At 33.4% G+C, this 24,179-nt stretch overlaps 1 protein-coding gene across 2 annotated transcripts; it reads left to right on the top strand.

Annotated features, from left to right (window-relative positions):
* The first annotated feature begins 1,962 nt into the window (after positions 1–1,962).
* LOC141611333 (putative late blight resistance protein homolog R1A-3) lies at positions 1,963–22,015 on the top strand. Of its 2 annotated transcripts, XM_074429855.1 has the most exons (5): positions 1,963–2,047; positions 2,148–2,240; positions 3,627–3,964; positions 4,040–5,152; positions 20,660–21,901. In XM_074429855.1, the coding sequence occupies exons 3-5, from the start codon at positions 3,627–3,629 to the stop codon at positions 21,780–21,782; spliced, it is 2,574 nt and encodes an 857-aa protein (XP_074285956.1). In that variant the 5' UTR covers positions 1,963–2,047; positions 2,148–2,240; the 3' UTR covers positions 21,783–21,901. The 2 variants fall into 2 exon arrangements, with proteins under 2 accessions (XP_074285956.1, XP_074285955.1); XM_074429854.1 differs by having other exon boundaries at positions 3,627–5,152; positions 20,660–22,015.
* The last annotated feature ends 2,164 nt before the right edge of the window (positions 22,016–24,179 follow it).

Here is a 24,179-nt window from a genome sequence, read left to right as displayed (position 1 = left end):
AATAGAAAGGCGGTATAGAATGCAACGACGTTGGAAATAAAGAGGAAGACGAAGGAGCTGAAACAGGAAAGGAATAGGAAGGAAGGAAAGAGAACGAGGAGTAGGATAGGGTCGGGGGGGAAGGAGAGTACTATAAGGAAAAAGGGGATGCGGAGAGGAGGTGGTTGAGGACGTGAGAACATTAGAGAGAGAGAGAGAGAGAGAGAGAGAGAGAGAGAGAGAGAGAAGTGATTATAATGAAAAATGTTGAAATTTGAAGAAAGGTAGACTAAAAAATAGAATTTATTAAACTTTTAGGACTTTATTTTCATTTGTGTTGAGAATAGATAGCCTGATTGCAATCATTATCTAATCAAGTTAAATAGTAAAAACACATAAATAATTTATCGTTAAAAATTAAAAGTTAACCAACTTTGACAAAAACAATTAACAATGATTGGACTCAGACGGAAATGAATACTTTTGACAAGCGCAATTAAAAATTGATGTTAAAAACACAAAAGTTACATTCGTAAATCTAATTAAAAATTGATGGTAAAAACGCAAAACATAACACTAATTGTAAAAAACTTTCGGCTGAGGTTAAATGTACTTCATTCATGTGAGGGTTATACACACTACATTTAATGATTTCATGGCAGTCTGTCGATTTCGGAAAGTAAATGAATTTCGATTTTAGACATTATATGTCATTAGGGTTTCCAAAGACGTCAGGGGAAGAGATAAGGGGAGTAAGACAAATAGTAGAAGGAGAAGGGAAAGTCATAGAATACAAATGGGGAGAGGGTAAATGGATGTAGGTCAACGAAAAGGACAACGGGAAGTAATAAGATTCAAGGAGAGGGAGATGGAAGAATGTGAACGATAAGTGGAAGGGAGGGGGATGAGTAGTATGCGGAAAAATTGGAGGAGTGGAGGAGGAGGGAAATTGGAAGGTATAAGGGAGGAGAAAGGAGAAAGGGATGAAAGTTGAGAAAGAGAGTAAGGGTAAAGAAGAGGAGGCAGGGAGGGGAAAATGAAAGGATGCGGACGATAGGAGAAAAGGGAAAGAGGAAGGAAATGGGAGGAGAAAATGAAAGATATGGAAGACGAGTACTTGGAAAAATGGATGAAGTAATATGAGAGTAAGTGGAGGAGAAGGGGAAATAAAGAATACATAAAAGGAGGATAGGGAAACATAGAATGTATAGGGAAGGAGAAAGGGGAAAGGGAAGGAGGACTAGGAGGTTGAAGAAGAGAGGATAGTTTAGAATGCGACGGCATTGAAGAGAAAAAAGAGAGATAAAGAGAATGAAGAAGTAGAAGGTGATGAAGGTTTGGAGAAAGGAGAAGGAAGAGGAAGAGTAAGGAAGGCTAAGGGGAGAAGAACGATTAGTATGAGAAGGAAGGGGAGGAGATGTGATATTTACGTTACTTCGCAAAGTACAATATAATACTAATATCTTATGTATTCCATGTAATTGTGTTCTTGAACAATTAACCATCTAAGCAAAAAATGTAGTTATATTCGGATATTTATGCTCACAACAAAGTTAATTACAAATTATTTATGAATGATTATAATTGTTTCCAATTGATTCAACCATCAAAATAAATAATAACAAGAATTTTATTGTGATCAACACTCAAAATGTTCAGACAACTGAATCAGATCGTATATTCATGTTCCCAACAAAGTTAGAGATGAAATATTTACGAATGTGAACTTGTTTGCAATCGATTTGAACCAAAAAAAATATAGTGACAAGAATTTTATTGTGATTGTCACTCAAAATGTATAGAAACCAAACCAAATCAAGATTCGCTACTACGCATTTGAAGTCGTATTCTTAAAATAACTTGGGGGACGATGCGCATCGCGCGCCGTGCAACCAACTAGTAATGTTATAAATGTGAATCTCGAAAGGCTGGTCGTCGTTTTTATTATATATCATAATATTTGCAATTGAAAGTCATATTTTAATAATATTTTTTTTTGTTGGTTTCTTCTATTGCTTCATGATTACAAGCAGCTTACATCTCTTGGATCCTCAAGATTAGTCATCAGGTATTTCATATTGTATTTCGTTTTTATTAAGTTTGAGTTTCGATACCACCCTCTCACAAACATGATACATCTCATATTTTGTTCTCTTTTTAATTTGTAGGACTTGTACTCTGCATTGTGAAATTTGGTACTTCAAATTCGATACCATCATACCAAGTTCTGGATTCGCTGAAGGTTCCATTATCTTTCTCAGGTTAGCCGCATCCATCCTCTACCCTCTGCAAATTTTTGGGAACATTATTTGTTTCTAAAATATGGTGAACCAACTTCAAGTCTTCAACCTTTTTATTTCAGATCCGTTTTATAACTAAAATGAGTAATGGATTACACTATTTAGATACATGGAACGAACCTTTGGTTATCCCACTTGACCCGTTCTAGCTATGAGAATTTATACTCCCTCCGTTCCGGTCAATTGTTATCCTTTGATTTTGGCACAAATAACAAGGAAAGAGAAATGAGTCAATTACTAAATGATAAATGGAACAAATTGAGTGTTAATGATCAAATTGCCCATCAAATTTATTCTTAAAATAGAAAGGACAACAAATGACCAAAAGGGAGGAAGTACAAAAATTATACTCCCCCATCCAACCAAAGGTAACATTGTCTTTTTCTTATTCAAATTTCAAAAGTTTTGACCAAGAATATCGTTAAAAGTATGAAACTTTGAAAGACAAAACTTATATACTTAGATTTGTTGTGAAATTTTTTTCATAAAATTAATTTTCTTCTACGAAAAATCACGTATAAATGTCAAAAAATACGATCAAAGTGCCGCCTTGAAGATTATTTAAAAGCAAGTGTTACCTTTGATTTAGATACTAGAGGTTAAAAAAATTGACCGGACAATTCCTCCACCGAAAGTCCTAAACCACCTTACACTTGTCATTGTCTAAGTATGATTTGAATCTCGAAAAGGTTTTAATAATTCATCCTCACCGAAGTTGGATGATTTATGATTATACTCCGTAAATGGCTTCTACTATTGCTCCATTAAAAGCTGCTTATACCTCTTTTGAGTTTCGATACCACCCTCCTATGTATATTCTATATTACAAATTCTTGTTTAAGATAGACACGATCCGTTTTAAGCTTATGACGGGTCAAATATACCCACGTGGGGATAAATAAAACAAAAGCAAAATGCGTTGGAAATGGTAAAAAATTTGTCCTATATAGCCATGTGGGTGATATTTGATCCGTCTTAAGTAAGAGAGTCGTTTTAAGCAAGACTAGCTGATTTTTATATTTTGTTCTTATTAGATATTATTTACAGAATATAAAACCGATACCGATCCTGGGACTCCAACCATAACTTAAGAGATGGTTTCTTGATATGGTATCAGAGCCAGTGTGACCAAAAGGTCACGGGTTCAAATCCAACCCCCCTCAATTCTAAAGTGTGGAATATGGGGAGCAGGTATGGGGAGCCGTTGCATCCACACTTTGGTTGAGATGGTTTCTTGATATCACCCATATAATACAAATCATATGAAATAATAAAGATATTATATTTATTATTTACATATCTAATAGAGACTTCAAGTCACATTCTAACACATATGGTTGATCATAGATGATACGGAGTCTGAAGGAAGGAGTCAAGGGCTTCAATGCATCACTCATACATGCTTATGGCGAATATACCAAGTTTCCAAGCATGGAGCTGCCCATGTCTGATATAGAGTTCTTTGATATGCAAGTGAATCTGACAGAGTTTAAGGAAAGTGATACTTATAATTCAGATCAAATTGGAGTACTCCATGATGATTTATCTATTTGCTTTTCTTTTCTTCAACCTTATATAATGAGGCACGACAAACCAGAGGAAGTTAATCTGCTATGGACTCAGTTTACAAAACTGTGTCGCAAAGTGAACAGTATGATAGACACATTTGAGGAGCTTCCTACACGGTATAACAAATTACGAGTTTCTTATGTCTCAGAAGAGGTTAAGCTAATCAAAGAAAAATTTTCAAAAATTTCCAGCATCGAAATATCCAGGACTGAAGTTGAGGGCTCAGGTGCATGTGTTGAAAACCAAATGGAAAAAGGCCATGCGACAGAGAATTCCAAAGATGAAATCAGTTTTGAGGAGGAAGATAGATTGAGGACACAACTTACCACGGGATCACGGAGTTTGGAGAAAATATCGATAGTTGGTATGCCTGGTTTAGGCAAGACAACCTTAGCCATGCGTCTATACAAAGATTATGCCAAGTCTTTCAATGCTCATGCTTGGTGTTATGTTGGACAAGAGTTTCAAAGGAAAGAGCTTCTCCAATACATCGTAGGTCAGATTAGTGAGCGTCCTAGAAGTGAAACCAATGTCATGGGGGTGGAAGATTTAGCTAAGTTCTTGAAGCAGTGTCTACTTCAAAAAAAGAACTATCTCATAGTCTTAGATGATGTGTGGGATGTTGATGCTTGGGATTCTCTTCGGATATGTTTTCCACCTAGCCACAATGGAAGTAGAATACTAATAACAAGCAGGTACAGCATCGTTGGAGAGAAAATTTGTGATAGAAATGTTCTAAAAGTCAACCTCCTAAATGCGGACAAAAGTTGGCATCTATTGCAAAAGAAAGTATTTGGCAGGAGGGGTTATTCTAAAAGATTATGTGAAGTTGGGAAAAGAATCGCAGAGAAATGTGGAGGGCTGCCCCTTTCAATTGTTATGATAGCTGGAGTTCTTAAAAATAAAATTGAGTCGGAAGACGGTTGGGAGGAAATTGAACGGAGCCTGGATGATCATCTATTATATGCGGCTTCTAGTGCGCTAGAACTAAGTTACAGGCATCTATCGGTTGGCATGAAGCAATGCTTTCTATATTGTGCAGCATTTTCTAAAGGTACAGAAATCCATAGGTCGAAACTGATACGACTGTGGCTTGCAGAAAGATTTGTAGAGACTTCCTATGAGCAAGAAAGTTTGGAAAGCGCTGCAGAAAAGTACTTGCGCGACCTAGTGGACAGAAGTTTGCTAATGGTTGCAAAAAGAGGTTCTGACCACCGAATTCAGACCTGCAGAATCCACGATTTGCTGCTAGATTTTTGCATACAAAAAGCAAAAGCGGAGAAGTTTCTGTTCAAAGAGGACAGGTATGAGCTAGTATTTCCCTGTTTTCATTACTTTACTAGGTAGTATCCCGCGTTTCGCGTGATCTGTTTTAAAATTTAAATATTATCATTGAAGAAAAATAACATAATTTATATATGATCTTTAATATTTTTACTTATAAATAAAAATAAATTAATTTTTTTTAGGTTTAACTTCAATATTTTAAAATAAAATACATACAATTTTAATTAAAACGAATAAGTGATAATTAATTATTCATGATTAACATTTTATAAATTATTTTGCGACTGATCAAATATCATATTAATTGAAATAAAATTTATTCGAATAATGCTACAATCAACATTTAGTTCTCAAATTATATCATTTCACAATACGTTATGTTCCAAATAAATTATTATTTGTTTAAAATGATGTAAATATAATTTTAGGTAATTTTTAATTTTTATGTATAACGTGTGATATTTATATATCAAACATATAGAGTTCAAACTCAACTTATTCAAATATTTTGATTGTGTCTTGCATGTGTTACGTGTCAAACATATCTATAAGATTGCACCTTTTGTATTTTTAAATAACTATATATAAATGATGTTTAAGAGTTTATCTATAAATAAAATAGGTTAAACTTTCTCAAATAATATTTTTTGAGGTTTAACTTCAAAGTATTTAAAAGATGACATATAAAATATTTAACTAAAAGTAATATTTAGTTAGTCATAATTAATATTTATACTTGACGTATACATATTTTAATTGAAGATATTAAATAAAAATGTAACGGCTTTTTGTACCTTTTCATGTCGTTTATAATACTATATTATTTAATAATCATTACTTTTGTTTTGATTATTCAAATGCACTCGCGATTACATACATAATCGTACACATACTCGTTATCACACTATTTAAACTTATCAAAATCTCATATTTATTCAATTTCTCGCAATATAATTTTTTTTCATTCTCACATAAAACTTTATCTCTTAGTAGTTTTCTTTAAGTTATGTTTTGAAGAAATACAATGACTCTTCTAAATAATTTTTTCTTAGGATTCAATAGTCTAAGTTTTATAACTTTCTCAAAATGTCTTTTTACGTAGACATAAAACATTATGAGACATTCACTTTAATCATCTCTACATATCAAAATAAATATTTCAATAAATATAATGAAAATTATACTCAATTGAAAGCATTTTTCACAATGAACATAATTATTTACATTTTAGAATTTTTATCAAAATAATTTTTTAGTAAATTTAGAGTCAAATCACCGTAATTATTTAATATAATTTTATAATAAAATTTATTAAACTATAATTAATACTTTCCTGAGAATTATACAACATTTATTATGTTTGTATTTAATTTCAGTTGTAATTAATACGTATATTTAAGGCTGGGTTGATCCGTGACGCATCCACAGCGTTTCAACCCAATTTTATATATATATATATATATATATATATATATATATATATATATATATATATATATATATATATATATATATATATATAGAGGAAGGATCAAGTGAGTCCATCCCTTTTCATTGAGTCCATAAGTCCCATTTAGAGCCCTTAAAAAGATGGGATGAATGGTTGAGATTGAAGAGGAAAAACAAGGGATTAAGGCTAAAATGAAGGGATTGATGCTAATTAATTAGTTTCCGTCACTACCATCACTAATCCAACCCTAATTTCACTATAAAAACCTTCTTTTTCCACTCACTTCTCTCTCATCTCACAATTATCATCCCCTCATCTCTCTAAAAACCAAAAGAACTCAATTTCTCTCAAAAATCCAACAAAATTCAAAAACCAAATAATTCAAAAAAAAAAATTTCCCCCCTCTTCCTCTTCCTCACCTACCCGACCCCACGACCACCTCCACCGCCACCTACCCACGCCCACCAACCGCACCACCAGCTCCCCACACCGTTGTCTCCACCAAACCACGCACCCCAACAGCCCCTCCCACCACCACTGTCCCTCTCGGATCTCTCCACCGCCACGACGACCCACAAACTCCCACCACCGCCACGACCTACAAACCACCCGCCACGACCCACAAATCACCCGACAACCACCCGACACAATCCACACCACCATTCTTACAACCCGACCATAATAACACCACCGCAGCACTCCACCTTTCTCACAACCCGACCACAACCAAAAATAACCAACCACCACAACCTCTCCAACCACCCTCCCGAACACCAGATCTACAACCACAAACAAAAAAAAAACAAAAAAGTCTACAACACCACCACCACGACGCACACCACCACCACGCACCTCATTTACCACCCTCCACCCATGGCCTTTTTTTCAGATTTACCACGGAGCCCACCACCAGTCTTCCTCTTCACGCCACCTTCCGCCGCCTCCTCCTATTGTCGCGGCTGATTTCATTTTTTTTTTGGTTTGTTGTGTTTTCACGGTTTCAGTGTTATGTAGATTTGAGTTCTCACATTTGAGTTCTCATATTTTCCTTTGTCTGTTTCTTTTTTTTGCCTTTGTCTGTTTCTTTTTTTTTTTGCCGCCTCCTCCTTTGTCTGTTTCAATTTTTGCCTTTGTCTGTTTCTTTTTTTTTTTTTTTTTTTTTTTTTCTTAATTAATATGAGTAAGTTATGGTTGTTGTTGAGTTTGTTGTATTTATATTGGGGTTTGTTGTTTTGATTTTTTCACAAATCCCGTCTTTTTTTCAAATATCGTCTTGTTTTATATTTTTTCAAATATCGTCTTATAAAAAATCGTTTTGTTATATATTTTTTTTAGATTTATGGGTTCAGATCTGGTTTTGTTGGCTTTTTTTTTCACTTTTGTTTTTGTTTTTTTCGAGATCTCACAAATATCATTTCGAGATCTCACAATAAAAACACTTGTAAATCAATTGGAAGCTTGTTCCTTTAATCTCACAAATATATTTATTATACTCATATTTCTTTACATTTACACTCGTCTTCCTTTACATTTACACTCATATTTCTTTACATTTACACTCATTTTTCAGATTTTCACTCGTATTTCTTTACATTTACACTCATTTTTCAGATTTACACTCGTATTTCTTTACATTTACACTTGTATTTCTTTACATTTACACTCATTTTTCAGATTTACACTGTATTTCTTTACATTTACACTTGTATTTCTTTACATTTACACTTGTATTTCTTTACATTTACACTTATATTTCTTTATATTTACACTCATATTTCTTTACATTTACACGCATTTTTCAGATTTACACCCTTATTTCTTTACATTTACACTCGTATTCTTTACATTTACACTCATTGTTTTTACATTTACACTCGTATATCTTTACATTTACACTTGTTAAAATTATATAGATTTGCACTCATAATTTTTGTGGATATGAGTTGGCGGTGGAGGACGACGGTGGTGGTGTTTTTTGGTAGTCGGACTAAAGTTTTACTCGTAAAGGACAAAAGTGACACTTATAAAGGACCAAAGTTACACTCAAAGGACCAATTTACTCTTAAAATACTACATTTACACTCTTAAAATATTACATTTACACTCGTAAAACCTCACATTTACACTTGTAAAATGTTAAAATTATGTAAATTCAAAATTTCCGTCACAAAAAAACAAATTTACACTCTTAAAATGTTACATTTACACTCGTAAAACCTCACATTTACACTTGTAAAATGTTAAAATTATATAAATTCAAAATTTCCGTCACAAAAAAATCAAATTTACACTCTTAAAATGTTACATTTACACTCGTAAAACCTCACATTTACACTTGTAAAATGTTAAAATTATATAAATTCAAAATTTCCGTCACAAAAAAATAAATTTACACTCTTAAAATGTTACATTTACACTCGTAAAACCTCACATTTACACTTGTAAAATGTTAAAATTATATAAATTCAAAATTTCCGTCACAAAAAAACAAATTTACACTCTTAAAATGTTACATTTACACTCGTAAAACCTTACATTTACACTTGTAAAATGTTAAAATTATATAAATTCAAAATTTCCGTCACAAAAAAATAAATTTACACTCTTAAAATGTTACATTTACACTCGTAAAACCTCACATTTACACTTGTAAAATGTTAAAATTATATAAATTCAAAATTTCCGTCACAAAAATCAAATTTACACTTTTAAAATGTTACATTTACACTCGTAAAACCTCACATTTACACTTGTAAAATGTTAAAATTATATTTCCGTCACATTTACACTTGTAAAACTCATACAACATTACATTTACACTTCTGAAATCTAAAACTCAAAACTGATTAATTAGGGGCTAAAGAGAGAAAGAAAAATTAATTAGTGTGTAGAAATTTGATTAGTGGTAATTTTTTTTGGTAATTTTCAATCTCAACCATCCATCTCAATCCAACCATCCACATTTTTTTCCTTTTCTTTTTAATGGCCTTTAATCAAATTCATCTCAACCTTCCATTTAGTCCATCCAATGGCCCTTAGAGAGACTTATGGACTCAATGGTAGAGGAGGACTCATTAGATCTTACCTCTATATATATATATATATATATATATATATATATATATATATATAGAGAGAGAGAGAGAGAGAGAGAGAGAGAGAGAGAGAGAGAGAGAGAGAGAGAGAGAGAGAGCTAGTAAGGCCCTCATATCAAATGAGTCCCTAAGTCCTTATAAGGGCCTTTGGATGGAAGGGATGGAGGGATGAGATTACATCTCATTGAAGGGTCACAAATCTCCCTCCCTAATCCTATATAACTCCATCCTAATCTGTATAACTCCTTCCTCATTCTAATTCTCCCAACTCACTCACTCATTATTCATTCTTTCACACTTCTCTCATCCCTCTTTCTCTCTCATTTTTCTCTCATTCTCTCAAAACAAAAAAAACCAAACTAAAAAAAACCAAAAAACCAAAAAACATAAAAACCAAAATCAAACAAATTCAGAAAAAAAAAAATGACACTCCACTGCCACCCCGACCACAACGCCGCCTCCCTCCACTGCCACCCCCGCATCTCTCCACCACCGCACCTCCCTTTCTCCTTTTTTTTATTTCAAACCACCAAACCCGACACAGCTCTCCAAACCCAACACAGCTCTCCCTCCTTCCTCTCCTCCCTTGCCGGACCACCAAACTCGACGGCGGATAACCGCCACACTTCCTCCACCGGACCCACCAGCTCCCGCGCCCACTACTCCTCCAATACCGCACTTCCTCTGCCGCCTCCCTACTCCTCTCCTCCTTGCCGCCCCCTCCAGTCCATCCTCCTTCCTCCTCGACACAACCACGACAAAAACCCACCATAAGAAACCGCCACCACCACTCCTCGACACAACCACGACAAACACCCACCCAAATCTGATTTTTGGTTTTTGTTTTTTTGTTAATTTTCAGATTTACGGTTTTGTTGTCATTTTTTTGTTTATTTTTGCAGATTCAGTTTTCTTTGTTTATTATTTTTTTTGGTTATTTTTGTTATTTTGGTTTTTGTTATTTTTGTTTTTTTGTTTTCAGATTCAGATCTTTGTTTTTGGTCTAATTTGGTTTGTTATTGTTACATAATTTTTGGTCTAATTTGGTTTAATTTTGTTATTGTTACATAATTTTTGGTCTAATAGATAACATTTTTAATTTTTTTGGTCTAATTTGGTTTTGTTATTGTTACATAATTTTTTTGTTTTTAGATATTGTTACATTTTTGTTATTGTTATATGGTTTTTATTATTGGTATTTGGAATTTGGTATTTGGTTATTTGGTTATTTGTTATTTTTCAAGTTTTTTTTAAGTTTCATATTTTAGGCTAAAGTTATACAATAATCAAAATAGAGTTATACTGTTAATGTCTAAAGTTATACATTGTATAAATTGAAGTTACACAAATTTTGGACTAAAGTTATACATCTTGTCTATTAAAGTTATACACTGCGTGCATTAAAGTTATACACACGATATATAAATTTGTCATATTTAAATATTTAAATGTTTAGATCTGACGTTTTTTATTTCAATTATTGTTATTGTATTGTATTTCATTGTTATTTGGTTTTTTTAGTTATTTTTTTTTTTTTTCTTAGACGGGTTTTTTGGTTAGATCTAGTATTGGCGAGATTTACGGTTTTTTCTACTTTATAGTTTTTGTTTACAATTTACATTTGTGTTCTTTTTTTTATTTTGAATTTTCAGATCTATATGTGAACACAACTAAAGTTATACTATCTACTACTAAAGTTACACTACTTACTACTAAAGTTATACACTTCAAACATTAAAGTTACATAAACTTGGATTATATGACTAAAGTAACTTTAATCTCATCTTCTTAATGTGTTTGTTTTCAATCTGAATTTATATTCCTAAAGTTATACAATTTTGGACTAAAGTTATACAAATTTGGACTAAAGTTATACAAAAAATGACTGAAGTTATTCAAAAAATGATGTTAATTGGACTATATGACTAAACCTTACACAAATTTGTCAGTGAAGTTATACGATTTTGGACCAAAGTTATACGATTTTGGACTAAAGTTATACGAGTTTGTTGGACAAAAAATTTCTAATTACTTGTATTTGTGTATTTGTGTGTCGGTGTTGTTAGACAAATAAGGACTAAAATTATACAAAAATGGACTAAAGTTATACAAAAAAATGGACTAAAGTTATACAAATAAGGACTAAAGTTATACAAAAATGGACTAAAGTTATACAAATAAGGACTAAAGTTATACAAATAAGGACTACAGTTATACAAATATGGACTAAAGTTATACAAAAATGGACTAAAGTTATACAAAAATGGAGTAAAGTTATACAAATAAGGACTAAAGTTATACAAAAATGGACTAAAGTTATACAAAAATGGACTAAAGTTATACAAATTAGGACTAAAGTTATACAAAAAATGGACTAAAGTTATACAAAAATGGACTAAAGTTATACGTTTAGTCCATTTTTGTATAACTTTAGTCCATATTTGTATAACTTTAGTCCATTTTTGTATAACTTTAGTCCATTTTGGTATAACTTTAGTCCATTTTTGTATAACTTTAGTCCATTTTTGTATAACTTTAGTTTATTTTTGTATAACTTTAGTCTTTTTGTATAACTTTTTTGTATAACTTTAGTCCAAAATTGTGTAACTTTAGTCCATAATATTATAATTTTAGTCCTTTTTTGTATATCTTTAGTCCAAAAATCGTGTAACTTTAATCCATGATAGTATAACTTTTGTCTAAATGTAATTAAGATTTGAAACTAACACAATGTCATTGTTGTACATAATGTAAGTTAAAGTTATACATAATGTCAGTGGAGTTATACATAATATCAGTGAAGTTATACATAATGTTCATTGAAATTATACATAATATCGGTGAAGTTGCACACAATATCATTGAAGTTGTACATAATGTAAATTAAAGTTATACATAATGTCAGTGAATAAAGACTAAAGTTTCAAATATCTTCTTTTTAGATCTAATAATTTATATAACAAGACGAATTTTAAAGAAACGACATTTGTAAAAATAAAAAAGTATATCACCCAAAAAACGATATTTAAAACCCGATTTTTTTTTAAAAAAAAAAAGTATAACAAGAAGATATTTGAAAAGAATAAGTAACAACAAAAACCAACAAAAATTTACAAATAAAATAAACCGACCCAAACAACAAATTTAACACAATTTTTTTTAAAAAAAAAAAAAAAAAAAAAAAAAAAACTGGCGAAAATAACCGAGTAAGATGTGCAAAATCTGGAAAAAAAAAAAAAAAAAAAAAAAAAGAGTTTGCCGACGACGGTGGTGGAGGTGGGTGGCGGTGGGGGTGGGCGATGGGTGGTGTCGGGTGGGATAGTGGTGGTGGTGGTGGTGAATGAGGAAGAGAGGAATGAATGATTTATTTGAGTTTTTTTATTTATTTGGATTTTTTGGGTTTTTTATTTATTTGGATTTTTGGGTTTTTTTTATTTATTTGGTTTTTTTTTAGAGTTTGAGAGAAGAGAGAAATGAAATATGTAAGATGAAAGAGAAATGGATGAGTGGAAAACAAATATATAGTAAATTAGTGATTAATTAGAGTGGATTAGTGAAGTAGGAGAGAGATGGTGAGATTAGCTAATAAACACATTTTTTGGGGTTGATCTTGGCCATCCATTTTGCACCCAAGTTTCCAACTCCATTCCCCCATAGTGTAAAAATTAAAACATATCAAACATGTTCAGAGTGGTATGAGGATCTCAATCTATACCTCTATGATATGAGATTCTAATCCATTCCATTCCACCTTCTTAAACGACTCCTTGTAATAAAGACTAAAACTTTAAAGTGATTACACTAATTAAAAACATATAACAATAGTGAAAATAATACCCAACTTGTATAAAGAGGAATGAAAAGAGATAAAGACATCCAACTTACCATTATTATGAACTAAAGAGATAAACTAAATCTTAAATCTAAACTAGAACAAGGAAGAAAAATGGGATTTTTGTTTGATTTTATTGAAGAATAAACCCTAACTATACTACTACTTCTCCTGCTTTTCTACTCGTTCTTTGCCTAAGACACGAAACAAAAATGAAGCTGCTTCTCCTCTACTGCCAATCCCCCCATTTTTTGCTTTTTGCTTCTTTTCTTTTTGTTCTTCCGGTTTTCGAGCCCAACTGAAAACCAAATGAGGCAGGCTCTTCTCTTGGACATGTCTTTTGGTGGGTAATATAAAGAAAAGGCTCAAATTGAAGAATAAAGCAATAGCTGTTATGAATAATAGAGAGTTATGAGAGAATATAGAGAGCAGAAAAGTATTCAGCTTTATTCATATGAAGGGTATATATAGTACAAGAGTATATCTATAATATGGTAATAGAATATCTCCTAAAGATACGGTAATATATGGACATCCATATAATATCTCTAGATATTTCGTAACACTCCCCCTTGGATGTCCATCATCGGAGAAAATGCCTCGTTAAAACCTCTACTAGAAAAACCCTATGGGACAAAAATCTAATAAAGGAAAAAGAGTACAATAATCTCCGTAATACGCACTAAGTGTTGCCTCGTTAAAAACCTTGCTGGAAAACCGGTGGGACAAAACCATGGCTAAGGGAAAAAGAGTGCAACGCGTATTTACTCCCCCTCATTAAAACATCGCTTGACGTCCTTGAGACGACGTAGCCCAAGTTGATTGATTAGCTTCTCAAATGTCTTGCTTGGAAGTGCCTTGGTAAAAATATCTGCGAGATTTTCACTAGAGCGGATTTGTTGAACACTAATGACACCATCTTTTTGAAGATCATGAGTAAAAAAGAATTTCGGCAAAATGTGCTTCGTTCTATCACCCTTGATGAATCCTGCCTTGAGTTGAGCGATGCACGCAGTATTATCTTCATGTAAAATAGTTGGTGACTTATTTCTTGGAGATAGATCGCATGATCCTTCAATATGATGAATAACTGATCTCAACCATACACATTCTCGACTAGCTTCATGAATTGCTAACAACTCGGCATGATTTGAAGAAGTGGCGGCTATAGTTTGCTTTACAGAGCGCCATGAGATAGGAGTATTACCACATGTAAACACATAGCCAGTTTGCGAGCGACCATTATGTGGGTCAGAAATATAACCTGCATCTGCAAAACCAACTAACTCTGTTTTGCATTTATTAGAATAATATAAACCCATATCGACGTGCCTCGAAGATAACGGAGTAAATGTTTGACTCCATTCCAATGCCTTTGAGTTGGAGAAGAGCTATATCTTGCTAAGAGATTTACTGAAAAAGATATGTCGGGTCGAGTATGACTAGCAAGATACATCAAAGCTCCAATTGCACTCAAGTATGGTACTTCAGGACCAAGGACTTTCTCATTTGCTTCACGAGGTCGAAACGGGTCATTCTTCACATCAAGTGTTCTTACAACCATAGGAGTATTCAACGGATGTGCTTTATCCATTTTAAACTGTTTTAGCACTTTATCAATATAGGTCCCTTGATGTAACAAAATTCCACTGTCAAGATGTTCAATTTGCAGACCAAGACAAAATTTTGTTTTTCCTAAATCTTTCATCTCAAATTCTTTCTTCAAACATTCGGCGGCTTTTGTAATTTCTTCAGAAGTTCCAACAATATTCAGATCATCAACATAAACAGCAATAATCACAAATCCGGATTTTGACCTCTTTATGAATAGGCATGGACAAATAGGGTCATTTTTATAACCTTTTTTTAACAAATATTCACTAAGACGGTTATACCACATACGCCCGGACTGTTTCAAACCATACAAAGATTTGTTTAGCTTGATTGAATATTGCTCTCTTGGACTTGATTTTAATGTGTCGGGAAGCTTAAAACCTTCAGGGAGTTTCATGTATATATCACTATCAAGTGAGCCATATAAATAAGTGTAATAACGTCCATAAGACGTAAATCAAGTCCTTCCCTTATAGCCGGACTAATCGGGATATCGAAAAGTAGTTGCATCCATTACAGGAGAATATGTCTCTTCATAATCAATACCAGGTCTTTGTGAAAAACCTTGTGCAACTAAACGAGCCTTATATCCGACTATCTCGCTTTTTCATTTCTTTTTCGCACAAACACCCATTTGTAGCCTCGGCTTTACTCCACTGGGTGTGCGCGATTCATCGCCCAAACACTTCTCGTTTAGCCGGTGATTTTAATTCTCGCTTCAATAGCATCTTTCTATTTAGGCCAATCAATTCTACGCCCCTGACCGATCAACAGACTTTGGTTCATGATCCTCATTTTCATGCATGATATCAAGCGCTACATTAAATGCAAAAACATCATCATCGACGTCGATTTTGTTTCGGTTCCATGTTTTTCTAGACATGACATAATTTATCGAGATCTCTTCACAATTTTTATTTTCGTGTACTGAATCTCTTCTAGATTAATATTATCAGTCATGTCTCCAAGCTTTTCAAGGGGCTTTTCAAAAGCTATCTTATCCTCAACATTGCCATTATCAACTTTTGCTCCTTTTTGTTTTCGAGGATTTTTATCTTTGGAACCAATAGGTCTACCACGCTTCATGCGTGCTTTAGACTCATTTGCAATTGAAAGTCCTTCAGGGACATTAATTTTAGCTGGAGCATTTACACTTTGGTATATGAGATTTTATCACTCCTTTTGGATCGGTGAAGGCATTTGGCGGTTGGTTTGCTAACCGTTGTAAATGAATTATCCTTTGAACTTCAAGTTCACATTCTTTAGTACGAGGATCTAAATGAGATAATGATAATTCATGCCAACTTATCTCTTTTACCGCTTGCTTATTTTCTCCCCTAACGTTGGGAAAAGTGATTCATCAAAATGACAATCAACAAAACGGGCCGTAAATAAATCTCCTGTAGATGGCTCTAAAAATTTAATAATTGATGGAGATTCGAACCCAACATATATTCCCAACCTTCTTTGGGGTCCCATCTTTGTACGTTGTGGTGGACTAATTGGAACATATACACCACAACCAAAAATTCTTAGATGAGAAACATTTGGTTCGTGACCAAAAACCAACTTTAGGGGAGATGATTTATGATAACTCGTTGGTCTGATGCGAATTAGTGCTGCTGCATGTAAAACAGCATGCCCCCATGCCGAAATAGGCAATTTAGACCTCATAAGCATTGGTCTCGCAATTAATTGAATGCGTTTTATTAATGACTCAGCAAGACCATTTTGAGTGTGAACATGTGCTACAGGATGTTCAACACTTATCCCAATAGACATACAATAATCATCGAAAGTTTGTGAACTAAATTCACCAGCGTTGTCAAAACGGATAGTCTTAATGGGATAATCTGGATAGTGAGCTCTTAATCTTATCAATTGAGCTAATAATCTTGCAAACGCTAGGTTGCGAGTTGATAACAAGGATACGTGTGACCATCTAGTTGATGCATCAATTAATACCATAAAGTATCGAAATGGTCCACTTGGTGGATGTATAGGTCCACAAATATCACCTTGTATCCTTTCCAGAAATGTAAGGGATTCATTCCCTATCTTTGTAGGTGATGGTCTAATAATCAATTTGCCTTGTGAACAAGCAGCGCATGAAAACTCACTAGTTTGAAGAATCTTATGATTCTCTAATAAATGTCCACGTGAATTTTCAATGATTTTTCGCATCATTAATGATCCGGGATGGCCAAACCGGTCATGCCAAACAATAAACTTGTTTTTATCTCAAACTTTTGGTTTACTAGTGCATGAGATTCAATCGCACAAATTTTCATATAATACAAGCCTTTAAGATAACGCTTGTAGTTTTTCCAACACACTTTTCTTGTTCAAATTTGAACGTGTGATATATAGGTATTCAACCCCATTCTCATTTGCTGTCTCAACATGAAATCCATTTCTACGGATATCATTAAAACTCAGCAAATTTCTTTTTGACTTAGGAGAGTACAAAGCCTCCTGTATTTCAATATTTGTTCCATTAGGTAACAAAATATTAGCTCTTCCGGAGCCTTCAATTAATTTTGTACTACCAGCGATTGTACAAACATTTGTCTTTTCCTCTTTAAGACAAGTAAAATATTTCTTATTTTTAAGAATTGTGTGCGTAGTCGCACTATCCGCGAAGCATACATCTCCATGTGTAGCTCCCATAATCTTCATAAAATAAATGACATGTAATAAGACACATGCGAAAATAAATAAATGAGAGAATGTAGTAGTCTTAATTAAGCAAACACAGAAGCCACAAAAATTTAATGTCTTGATAATGTAAAACTAGTCACGTATTATGCATAATATACATGTAAAGTGATACCATCAAGTTAGTGCGCATGTACATACATGAGCTTCGTATTTTTTTATTTTATTTTATTTTATTTTATTTTATTTTATTTTTTTTTTTTTTTTAGTGTTGTGAATGTCAAAATCATACAGCGTACTTGTTGTCTTAGGAAGTTAGAAATGCTTTACAGACCACTATTTCAAATATCATCATATATGTACGTATTAATTTTTGTTCATTGTGTCATAATGTGTGTACGTAACATTAAAAAAAAAATAAACAAAGTTCATTGAACATAAATATAATTATTTGTAATATCCATTAAATAAACTTAACACTCATGCTTGATAATAAAATCCGAAAACAAAGTACGACTAGTAGCTAAATTGAATGAAAATAAATAACTTAAGTAATACAAATAAATTTAGTCCAATTTCGGGACACTTCCATCGCCAATCAAAGGGCCAACTTCTCCATTAGGATCAAAGGTCATAAAATCTGAGATGTCCAAATCCATAAATTTGCCAGATACGAAAGGTAGATTGTTATCACCATCAGCATAATTTGTCTCAAAATTTTCATGCTCAGCAGCAAAATTTGCTTCAATATTCTTCCCTTTATTATTTTTCTGAGACTGCTTGTAAAGATCAACAAGATGTTGCGGCGTACGATAAGTATTAATCCAATGTCCTGTACTACCACAACGGTGACATGGATTTTCACCAGTTTTCTTTATCTTATCATGTGGACGATCTTTTGGTTCCCCCTTTCGGTGAAAATATGATCTTTTAAATTTTCCACCTCTACCACCACGAAAATTGTTTCGTCCTCGTCCACGTCCACGTCCAGGGCCACTACCTCTAGTGTGACCCGAATATTTATTTGTCGCATTCTCTATATGGAATGGACGTAAACCGCCGCATTCACTGGGAATGGAATGGATCAGTGCCAGCAGGACGGGACTGGTGGTTTTTTAACAGGATTTGATTATTTTGCTCAGCCACCAATAAGCATGAAACTAGTTCAGAGTATTTTTTAAATCCTCTCTGACGATATTCTTTGTGAAAGCGCAGCAATTGTGAACTATGAAAAGTCTGATATGTTTTTTCCAACATATCTGCATCAGATATCTTTTCTCCACACAAAGTTAACTGTGAAGCGATTCTGTGCATGGCTGAGTTATAATCAATAACGGATTTGAAATCCTGTAGCCTTAGGTGAATCCAGTCAAATTTTGCTTTAGGAAGAATTACTGTTGTAAGATGGTCATACCTTTCTTTCAGATTTTGCCATAAGATCAAAGGATCTTTCACAGTCAAATATTCATATTTGAGTCCCTCATGGAGGTGACGACGGAGAAAAATTAGGGCCTTGGCCTTATTTTGTTCGGATGCTGTATTCCCATCTTTAATAGCATCACCAAGGGCATAAGACTTAAGATACATCTCGGCATCTAACACCCATTCAGAATAATTACTTCCAGAGATATCCAAGGCCGCAAAATCAAGTTTGTTCAAATTTGACATGATTAAACTATCAAAGAAAATAAGATAAATTAGGACACAATTATAATCAGACGTATATAATGATTGAGGAAAAGAAAAACAAAACAAATAAGATGCAGTGAACAATTAGTGCTACTGGCAAGTATTAATAGATGTAGTGAACAATTGACATGCACACATATGTCAAAGAATAAAGGATGAGTGGCTAACACGTGTTGTATACATATGCAAAGTTTTGGTTAATCTTAACAGAGGAAAATTGCAGACATGTTACACGCAAATCAAATAATTGTGGCCGACACTATTTGTTTAGATTTTAGATTGTGTAATGAAATCGCTGCCTAATACCTGTCCTCCCGTCAGATGAGTAAAATTAGATTAGGGTTAGAGATTCGTGCTGATAACGTGTTATGAATAATAGAGAGTTATGAGAGAATATAGAGAGCAAAAAAGTATTCAGCTTTATTCATATGAAGGGTATATATAGTACAAGAGTATATCTATAATATGGTAATAGAATATCTCCTAAAGATACGGTAATATATGGACATCCATATAATATCTCTAGATATTTCGTAACAATAGCCACATAAAACAACGAGTATGTGTACCAAGCCTAACAAGATAGACCACGAGATACAACATCGAGGCAGTCTTGATCCATTAGTGTTACTTGGTTTTCATTCGAGTCGAGTGCCTACACAAATAAAACATACGAGGGAAGTACCAAAATCCCGAGAAATAATATACATTGACCAAATAATCACAAAACCACTAGTAATCTATTTTATTCGTAAAATGGGTGAATCAAGCTAAATCGAGTTATTAATTGAACCAAATAAGAGATAAAATGTGGACTTAAAACAACTAGAATAATGTGTTACACTTTACATGTCTCTCCAACTCACCTTACCAGGCACGATCAGAATGTCATCGGAGCCAGAGTTAAGTGGATACGAAAAACACAGCTTCAGCTTGTCCTGATAATGTCATTTTGGGAAATTTCAATTCAACAATAACAAAACCGATATGATCTGAGATTTACCAACATGAATTATAGACTTACAAGTTTATACTCAAATATGAGACTGATATTAATTAGCTCGTCCATGGCTATCACAAAATGAAAAGAGGCTGTAATGCTCGCAAATCGCAGTAGTGAAATATATTACTCGATTGTTACCCTCTCATACATAGTCTTGCATTGCTGATGTGTTTTACATTCAAGGTGGGATGATCCTGCGAGTATTCAACAGCGTAGTCGCCTATGCTTTCGCTCAACTAAAGATGAGTTGATGAAATTCAATTTTGATGGATTAACACTGCTAAAACCGCGTTCCTTGATTTGCTCTTCAGCATTATATAAAACATGGGAAAGCGGCGTGTTTATGTTTGAGTTTGAGAATTTCAAATCACTTACTTTGTTGGATTTGGAAAAACATGAACTGGCCGCAAGCTTTTCTGCAAGTTTAGGAGAACTAACACTGTTGAGATACTTGTCCGTAAGGGGTTGGATAAAACGTATCCCATCATCAATTGGTTGTCTCTTGAACCTTGAAACACTCATTGTGAGAGGAACCCTCGGTGAGGTTGAGGTTCCTCCCACAATTTTCGGTCTGAGCAAATTAAGAGATCTCCTGGTGGATAAACGTGCAAAAATTGTTGTGCATCCGAGTAACGACAACTGTTTAAGTAGTCTTCAAAACTTCTCTACCCCAGTTCTTTCTGAGAACGTTCTTGTTGATCAGATAATTTTAAGGTTACCAAATCTTCGAAAGCTAAGATGTATAATATTGGAAAAGACATTCGACTTGTCTATTCTTGATCGCCTTTGTCACCTTGAATCTTTGAGAGTGCTCTATCAGAGCTTGAATCCATTTTGTGGCAAGCTTAGCTTACCCTCAAACCTGTACAAGCTGACAGTTTCTAGATTTAAGTTACCCTGGTTGGAAATAGAAAAGATTGCTGTTATGCTGCCTCGGCTTAAGATCCTCAAGTTACTGCTCAGAGCCTTTGAAGGGGAACAATGGAACACAACCGCGACCTTCAAAAACCTGAAATACTTGAGAATGGAGGGACTTAATATTAAAGAATGGGAAGCATCAGATGATAACTTTCCAAGTCTAGAGCGATTAGTTGTCCGCCGATGCAAGTCACTTCATAAAATTCCGGAAGAATTTGGAAACATAGGAGAGTTAATGGGCATTGAAGCACACTGGTGTGATACCTCTCTCGTGAAGTCAGTTCTCAAGATCAAGAGGGATCAGATTGATGGAGGGAACATGAAGTTCGAGGCCATAATATATCCCACTGTGCTCGACCTTAGCGATGATGAAGAGCTCAGTGATTAGGTAACTTCCTGTTACCCCGTTTTCTGAAGGGATCAGTAACATTAAAGAAACAAACATTACAATCAAACTGATGAGTTCGAGGATTCCAAGCAGGAACTTCGTGCGATTCTGGTTTACGAAGTTTCTGTAGAAACCTCCTCTTGATTTATTCTTTTAAGGTATATTTGCTATCTGTAATTTTTCCCCTTATTTGTATGACTTCAGTGTTGTACTTTCACGTGACTGCTTCATGTCAACAGATTTTCAAATTATTTTCGGATTGAATTATGTTTTTGTATTGTAAACTTCGACCATTGCTTTATCGCAATATACCAGTCTATCCGAGTTTTACAGAAACATACAAAGAATTTGAAGCATAAATCCCCTTGAAGTTTTTGTTAGCATAGATCAGGAAGTTAGAACCCATAATGGCATAATGTATTTGATTAACAAAGAGTTTTGGTATATGACCTGACAGGGTATCGATTAAAGCAATTATTAGCTTATCGCTTTCAGATAAAAAGAAAAAGGGAAAATGCAAGCGACTTGATCCCAAAACTAAAGTGACCATCAGGCATCGAGGACATGAATGTAATCCACAATGTATGAATTAGGCAAGTAACAATAGCACCAATGACACTATTGAAAGTGTCTCATAATTCGGCGGATGGATTTTATCATCATAAATTTAAGAAACATCAACAAAATGTATTATAAATGGTAAATGTAAGAATTAGACAAGTTAACACAATTCTATTTTATAGAATAATTAGTCTTGCTGAAGACGGGTCGGAACAAGTGACGTATAATGCCACTCACAAAACGGATAGGGGGGACAAGGTGGGGGTACCCCCATGTGCTTCCCTCTCTCCTCTATTTGGGTCATATGTGAGGGAAAATAGTATCCGTCACACCAAAGTGACGGATACGTGCCGTCACAAATGAGATTTTGTGAAAAAAATCAAATTTAGAAGGAAACTTAGTTCGTCACTTATAGTCAGGGACTCACGGGTGAGTATCAAAACTATCCCCTTAAAAATTCTCAATTGATTTCCCTCTAAAATGAATCTGGCTAAAAAAAGGAAATAAGGTTATATTTTTATTAAATTATTATCTTTTAATCAATAATATTTAATCATTATAATCTTTTAATTAAAATAAAACAAAATTGGTATAAATTTAAAATTTATATGAAAACCGATAAATTGATATTATTAGTTTCTATATATATAAAAAAACAATTACCACGTACTTAATTCGTATAAAAAATATTTTGAACTAATATTATTAATTTCGTGACAACAAAAATCTTTAAAATTATTTGAGCAAATTTATAAATTGATCATTAGTTTTGTGGCAATTTTTTTTTATTAAAATACACATTTTATGACTTTACTCAATTCTTTTCATTAATTTTCCATTTCAACTTTTTATAATCATATTAAAATATGAAAAACTAATAATAAGTCAATTTTAAATTTACAAATAATACATTATAAACTAAAAGATCTAAAAATACCGCGCATGGCGCGGCATTTATACTAGTTTCATAGTATTAGTGTATACGGAGTACTAGTCTAGATCTCGCGCAATGAATGCAAGATATATGTAGACTTTTTTACCTTTTATTGGATTACTTATAGATGTTAGATTAATATCACATTAATTTTCATATTTCAGCTCATTGAATTGTATTTTGATTTGAAGAAAAAAAAAATTATATCAAAATTAATCAAGATCGTTCCTCCCCAACCTTGCAAAACTGACCCATACTCGAAAATGAGCTGAAGTTGCTTACCCGAATATAGCCCAAAATTAGATTGACCTAACCCAGAGTAGACCCAAAGCTTTATTTACCCAAATAAAAATGTTGAGCCGAAAAAAAACGACCCGATCTGTAATTGACTTGATTTGAAATGACTTGAAGTGAGACAAAATGATCCGAAATGGCAAGTACTAAGTGTTTGTTTGGCCTAGTTTATAAAAGTGTTTTTAGTCTCAAAAATACTTTTTGGTCAAACACATTATTTTTTAATAGTTAAACAAAAATTCTCAAAAGTTAAAAATCCATATTTTTGCCCATAGAAATAGAGTAGCTATTTGTTGTTTTTGCTTTTGAAAAACACTTTTGAAAAATTAAGCTTGAAAAACAAAAACTCATTTTTGAGAATCAAGGCCAAACATGCTCTAAGTCATATTAATATTTCGGGTGCTGATTTTCGCAGTACACTTTTTTCTCATCGTAGTACGACAATTATACCCTTTTATTTTCCCACCTATTTCCTCTCTCTAATTCCTCTCTCATGTATTCTAATTAAACTCCTCCATCGTCCTCTAGTCTCACAAAATCCTTAAACCCGATTACTAATGTCGACACTGGAGGAGGGGGTTTGCTGGACGACTAGGTCGACGCCGTCC

The sequence above is a fragment of the Silene latifolia genome, chromosome 11 (genome assembly GCF_048544455.1).
Source record: "Silene latifolia isolate original U9 population chromosome 11, ASM4854445v1, whole genome shotgun sequence".
In the NCBI taxonomy this organism is placed as follows: Eukaryota; Viridiplantae; Streptophyta; class Magnoliopsida; order Caryophyllales; family Caryophyllaceae; genus Silene; species Silene latifolia.
The sequence above is the reverse complement of the archived record's forward strand: the minus strand, read 5'-3'. Positions and strand labels throughout refer to the sequence as shown.

Excerpts from the sequence above, each read along its gene's own strand:
- LOC141611333 (XM_074429854.1), top strand. The coding sequence starts at position 3,627 with ATGATACGGAGTCTGAAGGAAGGAGTCAAGGGCTTCAATGCATCACTC. Across the intron at positions 5,153-20,659 it reads TTTCTGTTCAAAGAGGACAG|GTGGGATGATCCTGCGAGTA; the intron begins GTATGAGCTAGT and ends TTTACATTCAAG.